Below are 13,051 nucleotides of genomic sequence, written 5' to 3'. Positions count from 1 at the left end.
CCAGCAAGAAAATAAAATAACTGATAAAATTGAGAAAATTTTTACAAATCATGTATATGATAAAAAAAAAAAAAAGCACACAATTTAAAAAGACAGGGGGACGCCTGGGTGGCTCAGGGGTTGAATATCTGTGTTCGGCTCAGGGAGTAATCCCAGGGTCCTGGGATCGAGTCCCACTTCGAGCTCCCCACAGGGAGTCTGCTTCTCCCTCTGCCTATGTCTCTGCTTCTCTCTCTGTGTCTCTCATGAATAAATAAATAAAATCTTAATAAAAAAAGAAAAAGTCCAGTTTGAAAAGAGCAAAGATCTACAAAGCCATTTCTCCAAAGAAGGTATACAAATGGCCAATAAGCACCTGAAAAGAGAATGAACATAATTAGCCACCAGGGAGATACAGCTCCAAACCACAGTGGGATCCTGCTTCTTACCCACTAAACTCAGTATAATGAGACAGCTAATCATAAAAGGAAAGAAGGGAGTTAAAGGTGGAATATGCTACCTTAAGAAAGAGGTTACTGGGGGATCCCTGGGTGGCGCAGCGGTTTGGCGCCTGCCTTTGGCCCAGGGCGCGGGCTCCCGGTGCATGGAGCCTGCTTCTCCCTCTGCCTATGTCTCTGCCTCTCTCTCTCTCTCTGTGACTATCATAAATAAATAAAAATTAAAAAAAAAAAAGAGGTTACTGATTAAAAGGAACAGTATGAAAAGTAACACAAAAGATATAGGGGGGAAATGAGGGGCACGCCACTGAACCCTCACACACAACTGATGAGAATGTCAAATGCAGCCACTTTGGAAAAAAGTCTGGCAGTTTCTCGAGAGTTACGGTGTGACTCAGCAACTTCACTCCTAGGTACCTACCAAGAGAAATGAAATCCTATCCACATGAAACTTGTACGTGGATGCTCGTAGCAGCATTATTCGTATTATTGCCAGGAAGTGGAAACAACCCATATACCTATTAACTGTGGAGCACATAAACAGAGCCACACAGTAGAATATTACTGGGCAATAAAAGGAAATGTGGTTCTGCTACCTGCTACACTGTGAGTGACCTTTGAAAAATACTGTGCTAAGCCCAAGAAGCCAGACACAAAGGACCACATAGAGCCTGATTTCCTTTTATATGGAATGTGCAGAATAGATAAGTCTATAGGAGACAGAAAGTAGGTTCATAATTGCCTGAGTTCTAGGGACTGGGAATTGAAAGGTGATAGATGGGGGAGGGTTCTTTGGGGGAAATGAAAACATTCTAAAATTGTGGTGATAGATGCACAACTCTCAATGTTCTACAAAAAGCCATTGAATGATATACTTCAAAACGAATGAATTGTATGATACAAGAATCATATCTCAATAAAACTTAAAAAAACAACCACCCAATACCTTTGAGTTAAAATAAACCATGAATTACTCCCATCTCCTAGAAATTTTAATCTGTGGTTCTGGTCTACTTTTGTGATTTAAATATATCAAAAAGTAATATTTGGAGTTGATTCAGTTTAGGGTATAGTAATTAGTTGAGTTCATTCTGAATTTCATGGATTGAGCTCAAACTCCCAGTGATGTGAAGTTTTAAGCAATCTGTCTTTCTGTGTATCTTATATATCTGTGTACAAACAAGTATAAATACACACGTGCAAACATAAAATGTTTATAAGAACAGACTCTCAGGTTTGCAAAGCCATTAACTTTACAACGTTCAATGAAATTTATGTTAACTGATTTTGGTTAGAATACGAAATGCCCATATTACCTTAAAATTTATTCCATAATGTTTCTTTCAAATCTTCATTCAGAAAAGATCCTTTTAAAAGTAGCTTTAAAAAAGCTGAGATAGTAAGGCAACTTGTAGTTTCAAGTGTTAAGTAAGTTACGTAACAGAAAACATAAAGAATGATTCCTAATAATATCTGAGAAAGGTTTTTTGATGTATTTGTGTATCTGCAGCCCTATATAGTATTTATGCAAATGAGTTCCTCTGGGTTATAACCACCAACCTGAGAACATCTTTTCATATAAGTGGTGGATTATACCTCTACTCTTCTCATCCTCCACCCACCACCTGAGACTACCTTCTCCCTTCCTCTGAACTTCTCCTGGGTCTGCATAAAACCTGTATTGATTCACCATCTGTCCTCCGAGACACTTTTCCTCTCCTCAGACGACCAGGAACATAGTGGCGTGCCCTCTGTTTCCCCAACACCTTTTTTTCTCATGCTATGTTCATCTTAATCAGTAATCTCTTAGGGGAGTATGTTCCACCTTTAACTCCTTTCTTTCGTTTTGTTTGGAGCTTTGCCCGGTTTTTGGAGAGTCCTCTAGAGTTCTCGACCTTCTTCCACCTTTCATCCCACTTTTGTCACGCTGTCTTGTTCATCTGGAGGTTGTCCTTGCCCCCTTGACAGGGGATCTCAGTAAAAAGGATGTGTATGAGTGGTGCTTTTGAAGTAAGAAGGCTTTAATGTAAAACGATGAGATTACACTTAAGTGTCAACATTATCATGCTCTTAAGAGCTTGGAAGTACTAAAAGGTTTTCTTCAGGATATCCATAAATCTTTTTCACCACTTCATTCTTCTCAATTAACTCATCTTTTGCTTATGTATTCAAGATAATCTTTCTAGGGGCACCCGGATGGCTCAGTCAGTTAAGCATCTGACTCTTGATTTTGGCTCAGGTCATGGTCTCAGGTCCTGAGATTGAGCCCCACGTTGGGCTCCATGCTCAGCAAGGAGTCTACTGGAGATTCTCTTTTTCTTCCTCTTCCTCTGCCCCTACCCCTATTTGTGCATGTACTGTCTCTTTCTCTCTTTCTCTCTAAAATGCATAAAGAAATCTTTTTAAAAAGGCAATCTTTCTACTATAGTATAATTGGTTTTCTGTTTTATTTAATTGATAGCATTGGGCAGCCCAGGTGGCTCAGCGGTTTAGCACCACCTTTAGCCCAGGGCCTGATCCTGGAGATCCAGGATCGAGTCCCACATCAGGCTCCCTTGCATGGAGCCTGCTTCTCCCTCTGCCTGTGTCTCTGCCTCTCTCTCTCTCTCTCTCTCTCTCTCTGTGTCTCTCATGAATAAATAAATAAAATCTTTAAAAAAATTGATAGCATTGCAGAGGTATTTTGTGTGTGCGTGTAAGTGGATAGTTTTTATCCACATTAAGGGAAAATAGGTTTAGTGGGTTGACCTGGTAAATTAACCATTGGGTACACTTGTGTTTGCTTAATTAAAAGACATTCCAATTTTGAAACTACCGACTCCTTATCATTTTGGATATAATCTATTTGTAAGTTAAGAACATCTTTAGTGTTCTTCTTAGCTTTTTCCATTTATAGAGCTGAAATGTCCAAATTCCTCTCACAAGGGAATATTTACAGTGTACCCTATTGTTAGTTTATCTTCAATCTCCAGAGTAGTAAAATGACATATAATGTAATTTGAAAAGCCAGAATAATGTCCTGTGGTTTTATTTCTCTAAGTTAGTTTTCAGTTCCAATCATCCTCTTTGCTAAAACTAACTTCCAAGTAAATAGTGAGTTTGAATTTATGGTAAGAAAGGAAATTAAATTCCTCCAAAGATAACCAATGAGTTCCTCCTCCCAACCCCTCCCCTGTTATCCATGCACAAACAAATAAAAAAAAGCAACCCTCCCTACAATCGGTATAGAGCTTTAGTTTTGCAAAATGAGAGTTCTAGGGATTGATCACATAATAAGGAACATATCGTTAACAGTCCTAGACTGTACCCTTAAAACTGGTTGAGATGATAAATTCTGTTGTTTTTTACCACAATTTTAAAAAGTGCTTAGACATTAATGGAAAAAAAACAAAAAAAAACAAAAAAAAAACCAAGCCAAAACAACCTTCGCTATTCGCTATCCTTTCCTTGATGCCTAAATTCTTCCCTGGGTGCTCTCCTAGACTCTAAATATAAAATTTCAGGGTCATTTGACAGTATATACTGATAAAGCTTAACTATTCTCCTTATATAATTCTATCATAAAAGAGTAAGTGCAGAATTTGCAAAGATGTAGCTTCAATATAGCTAATTCTAGCATTCCTCCTAATAGTAAAGCATCGTGAGGAACGTGAATGTCTAACTGTATGGAATTGGTTATGAAAATAATGGTATATTCATGCATGAAAGCAAATTCATCAGTCAACAATAAATCTAGCTCTACATTTATCTTCATGGAAATTCAGTTATCCTATATAGGTTAAGTGAAACTAAGCAGAATCTCTACTCAAATGTATAATATGATCCTTTTTTATTTTAAATATTTATGCATGTATGCATAAACGCATAGTGCATGTGAATAGTTAAAGGTTTATGCATGGGCGTGTTTAGTTATCTCTTAGTGTTGACATCTTAGATATTCCTTATATTTTGTTCCTTTGTGTGGGTTTGTATTTTCAGTTTTTTTTATAATCATATTTTGGTGTACTTAAAACATTTGAAAGTGGTCCTTAGGAGGTAAATATGAAAGACTTTATGGCTAATTAGATTAGAAAAGGGTAGTGGATGGTGTTGTCTGTTGAGGATTTAGAAGAAACTGTAGGTTTCCCTGGGGAAGTAAAATAATTCAGTTTGGGCATTTTGTATTTGAAATGCCTCCCAGTTGAAATGTCTCTTGAATAGGTAATGTCTGTATCATCAGAAGAGACTCTGGAACCACACAATGAAGATTAGTAGTTTATTCAGCTGAAACTGTCTATGTGAGTCAACTTGTTCTCTGAGAGCTCAAAGCTTGGAAACTATTACACATCCTTTCCAGAAAAATACACACATAATCACAATGTTTTAGATGTGGGATTAGGATCTTCACAGACACCCCTCCATAGGAGCTTACCTTGAGAACATTATCTGAATGCAGTGAACCCAGGTGAAGAATCCTTGTCACATCTCATTTCTCAGTTTTATACTTTGGGAAAACGAGGCCCACGTAGGTCACGTAAGTTGCTTGAGGTCAGTTCAGTTGATTTTTGCCCTGTATTAAAAGCTGCGTCCCCTGACTCTCAAACATTATACTCACAAATAATTCTATTTTGACCCCGAGAGTGTATATTTTTAAATTTTAAAAAGCCACACAGCACGGGAAACATCACAAAACGTACAGCACCTACTGAAAAGTGGCTTTAAAGTTCCTGTTCCCATGGGGTACATGGGTAGCTCGGTGGTTGAGCGTCTGCCTTTGGCTCAGGTCATGATCCTGGGGGTCCTGGGATCGAGTTCCACATCGGGCTCCCTGCAGAGAGCCTGCTTCTTCTGCCTGTGTCTCTGCCTCTCTCTCTCTCTCTCTCTCTCTCTCTCTCTCTCTCTGTCTCTCATGAATAAATAAATAAAATATTTAAACAACAAAAGTAAAGTTCCTGTTTCCATCACTGTTACTAAATATGAAACTTGCCAGTGTGACGCAGGATGGGAACTGCAGTAATTGAATTCCTAGGCAGGTAGATGTCTACATTTTCTCAAAAGTAGTTTTATTGTCATTGTTACTGTTGTTTTCAGTTCTGTGAATTCATTTGCATCCATACCCTTGCTTTGATGGCCCTTGAGATTTCCGTTCTCAATCCGTAAAACTCATACAGCATCTGCTTCTACCTTCTACCACTCAGCATTTGTTTCTCTTTGAATCCTGAGGGACCACTTGTGGCCAATTGAATCTGTTTCTCCATCTGACTTACCCTAAATCTTCTCAAATGGATTGGCTTTCAAGTTGTATCTGATGGAGGAGGGAAGAGAACGAGAGAGAACAAACTTTTGAAGGCAGCATGAGAACAATAGGATGAAAGACCCTGCCTACTGTGGGTTCAGCTTCTCCTTTTCTTAGATAATCGTATATTTGAGTCCCTCACACAGACTAGCTCGAGTAGGAAAACCAAGTCATGCTTTTGCACCACATCGTGTCTTCATGCACTAGAGCAATGTTCATTTTCCTAACAACGGGCGGGTAGTCATTCGTTTTCTTGATTCATTTCATTGTTTGAAGCTGTCATTATTAATTTCCTCTTCGTGCATAGGGTTTGCATGCTGACATGCAAGGAAAAGATGCTGAGTTGAAGTTTCCTTTTGCTTTCCATGTATTGTCCCAGGAGCAGGCCTCCTGGGTGTGCCAGTGTGATGACAACATGGTTCAGAGACTAGAAACAGACTTCAAGATGACTCTCCAGCAGCAGAGCACCCTGGAGCAGTGGGCTGCATGGCTCGACAATGTGATGATGCAGGCGCTAAAGCCCTATGAGGGAAGGCCCAGTTTTCCGAAAGCTGCCAGGCAATTCCTGCTAAAGTGGTCTTTCTACAGGTATAGCCTCAATTTTTCCTAAGCTTTCTTGAATTTTCCTGTTCTGCAACTATGTATATATGTGCATGCTTCTTAGACAGAAGGAAAAAAATCAGTGTTGACTTTGTTTGAAAACTCCCTGTTATGTAATTACCTTCAGCCCACCTCAATGATTCCAGCATCATGGACATGATCATATAGGGAAGTTTATGGGAATAAACTCTCTGTTAGGAAAGCGAAGCCACTGGCTCATGGCCCTGGAGTTGTCAGGTGGGAAGGTCTCAGGTGCTAGTCTAGGTGATGTATGCACCAGAAGTCAGGAAAGGGCCAACATCCTCCCTCTTGCAAGCGTGCACTATGTACGCTTCTTTCTTGAAGACTTAATGCCACACCCCTCCTGATTCTCTGGTGCCCTAATTTACAAACTGTGGTCTCTAGAAACCAAGAGCATCACTTTCATTTGGAAACACATTACAAAAGCGAATGCTCAGGCCCCTTCCCAAATCTACCAGAATCAGAAACTGAAGAGGTTGGTTGGTTCCAGCAATCTGTGCTTTTAAACAAGTCTTTCCGGTGATTGTGATGCATGCTCAGAACCATCCAGTTAATTTCTCAATTTTATCAGGTTAACAATTGTTTTCAAACATAGCTGCGCATTAAGAATTAGTATTAAAAAAAAATTTGTAGGTATCTCCCCAAACCCTACTGATTCAAAATCTTGGTGGAGGGGCAGTAGGGATTAGGAATAGAGGCAATCTGAAATTTTGTCTTTAGAAACTTCATCCTGGTGGTTCTAATGCATAGACAGTTTAAGAACCAATAATCTAGTAGACAGGACAATATGAATCACTTATTACTAAAATAATATAGATTTAAATACCTGTATTTTATCAACATGGAACCCTGGAAGAGAAAGCCTTTTAGGTTACAGCATAGATGATATCAAATGTTGGGAGGAGTTGTTGACCATAGGTGTGCCTCCAAAGGTTAAAAACAGCCGGTGCTCATAGGCTTATATACCTAGGATGAAATTGAGAGATGGGGTTCATTTCATAACATGAATTAGGTAAATTATGTTTCTGACCTTGGAATTTTTTCTCGTAGTGGGAGTTTGGTTTTTTTGCTTCTTTAGATGAAGGTATCTCGACTGACTCAGGCTTTAGTAAAGGCTATATATCTACTTTGGAGTTTAGGTAGTTCCTAATTTAGATCTTGTGCATCCATGCTCATATCAGAAAGTAATGACCACAGGACATTGCACACTGTGGCTGTGGGTACATCATGGTCGTCGTCTAGATCTCCATGGTGAGTCCAGAGCTAGTTGTATGGAGAGAAGGTATATGAATAAGTCACAGAGTTTGGGAACTCGTGGTACTTGTCCACCCAGAAGCCCAAACTATGAGATTTCCATCTGCTTTTGACCACCTTCATGAAGATGGAACCAGAGATCTTTTCATTATGATGATAGTTGCTTTGGTTTTTATTGTAAGTGATTTCTTTCTTTCACCTGATTTTACTTGATTTGATTCAATTCTTATTTGCTAAGCCAAAGGAGAGCTGTAAATCCACTATATATGCTTACTTAGGAGTTAACCTCATCTTACATAACAGTTTTCTGATGTCTAGCCCAGGGTCAAGTGCGGTGAACGAAAGCCTGCCTGCTTTGTATTATTGTTATTTTGTTTTTATTTTTGGACTAGAGTGATAACCACAGTTCTAGGTCTCCTACATTTGATACTTTTAGTCCTCAGAATTTGAGAAGCGCCTTGTTAAAATGCTGCCTGAGTCTGTGACCCCCTGGTATGCTGCCGTGAAGCCAGTGCTAGGTTTAGATCTGGGTGTTAATGAGAAGTATGTTGGTTGACGAGAGATGTAAGTTTTCCCTGGGTATGTGGTGAAGGTTTGGAGAACATTGTCACGGTGTCTCAAGAAGCTGCAGCAACAGTAGTGGTAATAGTCGAGTTCAGAATTTTAATTTGAGAACATTTCTTAAGATTTCAGATATTCTCCCATTTACCTGTGACTTGATTTTTTTTTTTAATTCAAACACTTTCTTCTCAGAAAGTCAGGCAGATGGTATATGTATTTCATGAATTATTGGTGAAACCAAAGTTATACAAGCTGGTTCTTCCAAAACCTCTGTGGCCCAAAGCAGAGTGCATTCTCTATATCAGAAAATGCAAGTTTTTTTTCTTTCTTACTGCTTTCTTATGTTGTTATGTCAGACTTGCCTTACTCCTTCCTGTGAGGTTTTTTTTTTTCTATATTTAGTTGATATCATTTTAGAAATACATCCCTGGTGCCTCCATCTCCACAGAGATCTGTTGCAAGTATCTTGAAAGGAGAGAAAATTACTTACTTGTATTTCTTGTTCTCTGCAGATACACAAACCCAGTAGATCATCACTTGCCTGCCCTCTGTCCTCCCTGAGTCGGGGATAATTGGCTTGTTATTATTAGACACTATTATGGTTATTATTTTTATTTCAAAAAGACTCAGAGGCATATAGCTCAGGACCACGGAAGGAAAGGCATATTCAGACAGATACATACCTCCTACTGGTAGGCAAAGTCCATAGCTTAGAAACCCAAGAGCCTTTAAAATCCAAACTGTTTTTTTTTTTTTTTTACTGCGGCAGAAGAACATATTGAGTAATGAAAACTGCATTCACAAAGTATCAGAGTAGCAGAACTACAAAGTATTTTTTTTTCAGGCTTTTGGCATTGTAATAAGAATTTGGCAGTCATAGACACAGACCCTTTGTGTTCTGAAGTCAGGTAATATCACAATTTTTAAAGTTCTGTGTATATATTTACATGCATACAAATACAGAAATGGGCTGGCAGAGAATCGTAATAGCAGCAGTTGATGGGCAGACACCACTCTGCTCCAAATGGGAGTCTCTCCTTGCCTAACCTGGCTTTGAGTAACTGCCATTGGCTCCCTGGGAGGTAGAAAAAAAAATATTACCACCTTTCTTGGGCAGAAATGGAGAAGTTATGTGGGCCATTTCTCAGCTTGCGTGTTTTGTGGTTAACAGAACATTCCTCAGAGCCACCCTGAGGGTCATCCCAATATCCCATTTTTCAAGAACAAAACTTATAGCTTTGCTACAGTGACTTGAAAGAGAGAGAGTACAGGGAACGTAGCTTCCCTACAACTGGACAATTTATACATCTCCCAAATGGTAATATTCTTTTGGAATCAACTGTAAGCCCTGTTTGAGAAAAGAGAGTTTGCATGGGGATACGTGACATATCCCCACACCCTCCTAAGAAGAGATAGTCTAAGTATCATTTTTTAGGGTATATATTTAATCTTCCAGACCCTAGTTACAAAGATAAATAAACAAGGGGGTTTCTCATGTTATAAAACAATTAACTTTAGAACTCTGATTTTAAAACAAGTTGAGTTTATGGTAATTTAGCAACATGAAATCCAGTGGAGTCTGTTTTGCAACATACTTACAGAAGTCTGAGTCTGAAAAGAAGTTTCCAATTAAACTGTTAATTGTGTCATTTAATACTTGGCTTATAGGGCAAAAGCCCAACCTAGAGAGAGATACTACAGTAGACATGGGATTAATAATGCAATTCGGCTGATTCTTTTCTAAACACGGGACAGTAATTTCATGGCATGCTTATCAGTATTTGGTAAAAATAGGTATTATGACGGAAGGTCAGTAGATTTTTGTTTGTTTGTTTTCAAACAGATTTTGGTATTATGTGTGTATAAGGTAATTGCCTAACTGTCCAAAAGTTTCTAGAGACACTTAGAATAAAATCCAAGGTCTTGTTATGCTCTACAAGACCCAACATAGACCAGCCAGTACTGACCCCAGACCCATTGTGTCTTCTTCTCTTTCCTTACTGTCTTCCAGCCACATGAGCCTCCCGGCTGTCCTTTGAACACATCAATCATGGTTCTGCCTCAAAGCCTTTGTGTTTGCTCTCATTTCTGCCAGGAAAGCTCACATGTTCACATGGATTACTTCAATCCAGTTTCTGCTCAGCTGTATCACCTTCTCAGAAAAAATTTACTTGACAACCTAACTTAAAATGCCAGCCCCCATCACTCCCTGACCTCTTTCCCTGATTTATGTTTTTTCCATAGGATTTATCACTACCTGAATTTGTATTTTATATCTACTTGTGTTTTTCTCAACCTTTTCTCTAGAGTGTGAGTTCTGTTGAAACCAAAATTTCATCTGACTTGCTCTGGAACAAGACCCTGTTTGGCACAGAGTAGGGATGCCGTAAACAGCTATTGAGTGGATGAACGTAAATCCTCTTGGGAAAAAACAATGGACTCTGCATGTCCATAGTGATGTCAGAAAGCTACTCAATATGAATACTTTCCTTAGTATTAACATGATTTCAGGATGATTCTATCTTAAGGGAAATATAAAGAACCCAAACTTGAATTTAAAAAATGAATATATGTTATGTATAATTTCATTCTATATCTGTGATATTTATCCCTGCCAAGATTTTTTGACATTCAACTGACCCAGAATTGGTTTTTTTTATATTTATAATGTCATCTTTTAAAATAAACATTTTTTTAAAAGATTTTATTTATTTACTCATGAGAGAGACAGAGAGAGAAAGAGAAAGAGAGGCAGAGACACAGGCAGAGGGAGAAGCAGGCTCTATGCAGGGAGTCTGATGTGGGACTCGATCCTGGGTCTCCAGGATCAGGCCCTGGGCTGAAGGCGGCGCTAAACCACTGAGCCACCCAGGCTGCCCTAAAATAAACATTTTAAAAAATGAAATCAGTACATGAAATATTACGAATGACCAGGAAGGGCACCTGGCTGGCTCAGTCAGTAGAGCCTACAACTCTTGACCTGGGGGTTATAAGTTCAAGCCTCATGTTAGGTGTAGCTTACTTAAAAATAATTTCTGGGACACCTGGGTTGCTCAGCAGTTGAGTGTCTGCATTTGGCTCAAGGCATGATTCCGGGGTCCTGGGATCAAGTCCTGCATCGGGCTCCCTGTGAGGAGCCTGCTTCTCCCTCTGCCTGTGCCGCTGCCTCTCTCTCTGTGTCTCTTGTGAATAAATAAATAAAAATTTTAAAATAATAAATAAAATAATTTTTAAATTTTATTATTTTTTAAAGATTTTATTTATTTATTTATTTATTTATTTGAGAGAGAGAGAGAGAGAGAGTGAGCACAAGTGAGGGGAGGGGCAGAGAGAGAGAATACCCAAGCTGACTCCTGCTGAGCATGGAGCCTGACACAGGACTCTATCCCACAAACCATGAGATCAGGAACTGAGCCGAAACCAAGAGTCAGGTGCTTAACCAACTGAACCACCTGGGGGCCTCCAAATTAAATCTTTTTAAAAAATTAGCAAGGAATAAACTTACATCATTCATAATTTTAATACCCAGAAATAACCACCGGTAAATTGTTGGGGCTTTTTTTAGTGTGATATAAAATTGGAATCCAGTTGTTTACCATAGTCTATTACCTATATCTTTCCTTTAACATTTGTCATTTAACATTATATCTTACACATTTCTTGTTGTTAAACATCTTTAAAAATATAACTTTTTAATGTACTCCCAATATTCAATATTATATGTACATCTCACACATTATTCAAACATTACCTTTCCTGCTTATTCTTAGGCATTTAGGTGGTTTTTGGCATTGTGATACAACGATAAAAAATACTGTAATCTTTGTATGAAATTGCCCCTGTTTCTTCAGACACATTCTGGTTAAAAGATTTGAACTTTTTACAGCGACTAACACTGTATTAATGAAGTGTGCTTAGTGCTAATAAATTCCCATTTACTTAAGAGTAGGATTTAAAAAAAACACAACTATAAGATAGTTGTTCTATTAAATAGACTCCTATATATTTTACTTCTTTAACTTGACATAATATCATGGACTCTTTTCCATGTACCTACCTTTATGTCTGGTTTTCCTCATTTCTTTAAATTCTTGCATACAGTTTGTATGTGACTGAGCCCTAATTTGTAATTTGTTTAATCAACATTGACTGATGGGATAGATATTTGGTTTTCCCTCCTAGTTTCTCACCGATATAAATATTGCTACAATTAAAACTTATCTTTGTTCATTTATGTAAATTTATGGAATTAGAATTGCTAGGTCAAAGGTTTTTTGCATTTTTAATTTTGATAAATATTGCCAAATTTCCCTTCATGAATTTATACACATAGAAATAGTAAATGAGAATGCTTTTCCCATCTTCTCTGCAACACTGGATCTCCTCATCTCTTGCAGTGTGATAGGTGATATTTAACTAGCAATTTTTAAAAATTTGAATAAGATTATTCATATTTTTGAATATTTGTTAGCCATTTGTCTTCTCTGGTATATATTATAAATATTTACCCTCTTCAACAAGAGATGCAGTTAGGAGCAAGTTTTCTGTTTCTGTAGGACTTGATTTTTCAAAATTATTTACTTCACATGATCAAGTTGGGATCAGTCCAGGTAAAAATGTTATGCAACATTTTATTGTTACTTTTGTGTTGTGTTTGCTTTGCTCTTTTAAGTAGAGGTTTCTCTGCCTTTTAAGATTTTTCTATAGAAAAATAATTGTTTAATTTCAAACAGCTATTATATATATATTTATTATTTTATAAGTGGGTTATGTGTCATTGAATTTTAGGAAAGAGCATAGAATTATAAACAATTTTGTATCTATGGCATATGAATGAAAGAATCTATTTTTAATAACTCACAGAGTTCTAAACTCGAAGATTCACTAAGGTATTTGAGTCTAA

The 13,051-nt window shown here is 37.9% G+C and overlaps 1 protein-coding gene across 28 annotated transcripts in view; it reads left to right on the top strand.

Moving 5' to 3' along the window:
* The window catches only part of RFX3 (regulatory factor X3), a 289,026-nt gene that overhangs the window by 244,700 nt on the left and 31,275 nt on the right, over nucleotides 1-13,051 (top strand). For all 28 annotated transcript variants that reach the window (XM_038527193.1, XM_038527196.1, XM_038527198.1 and 25 more), the window contains one exon: nucleotides 6,092-6,300. In XM_038527193.1, the coding sequence (XP_038383121.1) occupies nucleotides 6,092-6,300 (209 nt within the window). The remainder of the gene's footprint in view (nucleotides 1-6,091; nucleotides 6,301-13,051) is intronic.

Source organism: Canis lupus, chromosome 1 (genome assembly GCF_011100685.1).
Source record: "Canis lupus familiaris isolate Mischka breed German Shepherd chromosome 1, alternate assembly UU_Cfam_GSD_1.0, whole genome shotgun sequence".
In the NCBI taxonomy this organism is placed as follows: domain Eukaryota; kingdom Metazoa; phylum Chordata; class Mammalia; order Carnivora; family Canidae; genus Canis; species Canis lupus.
Note: the sequence above shows the minus strand (reverse complement) of the source record. Positions and strands in the feature narration are given on the sequence as shown.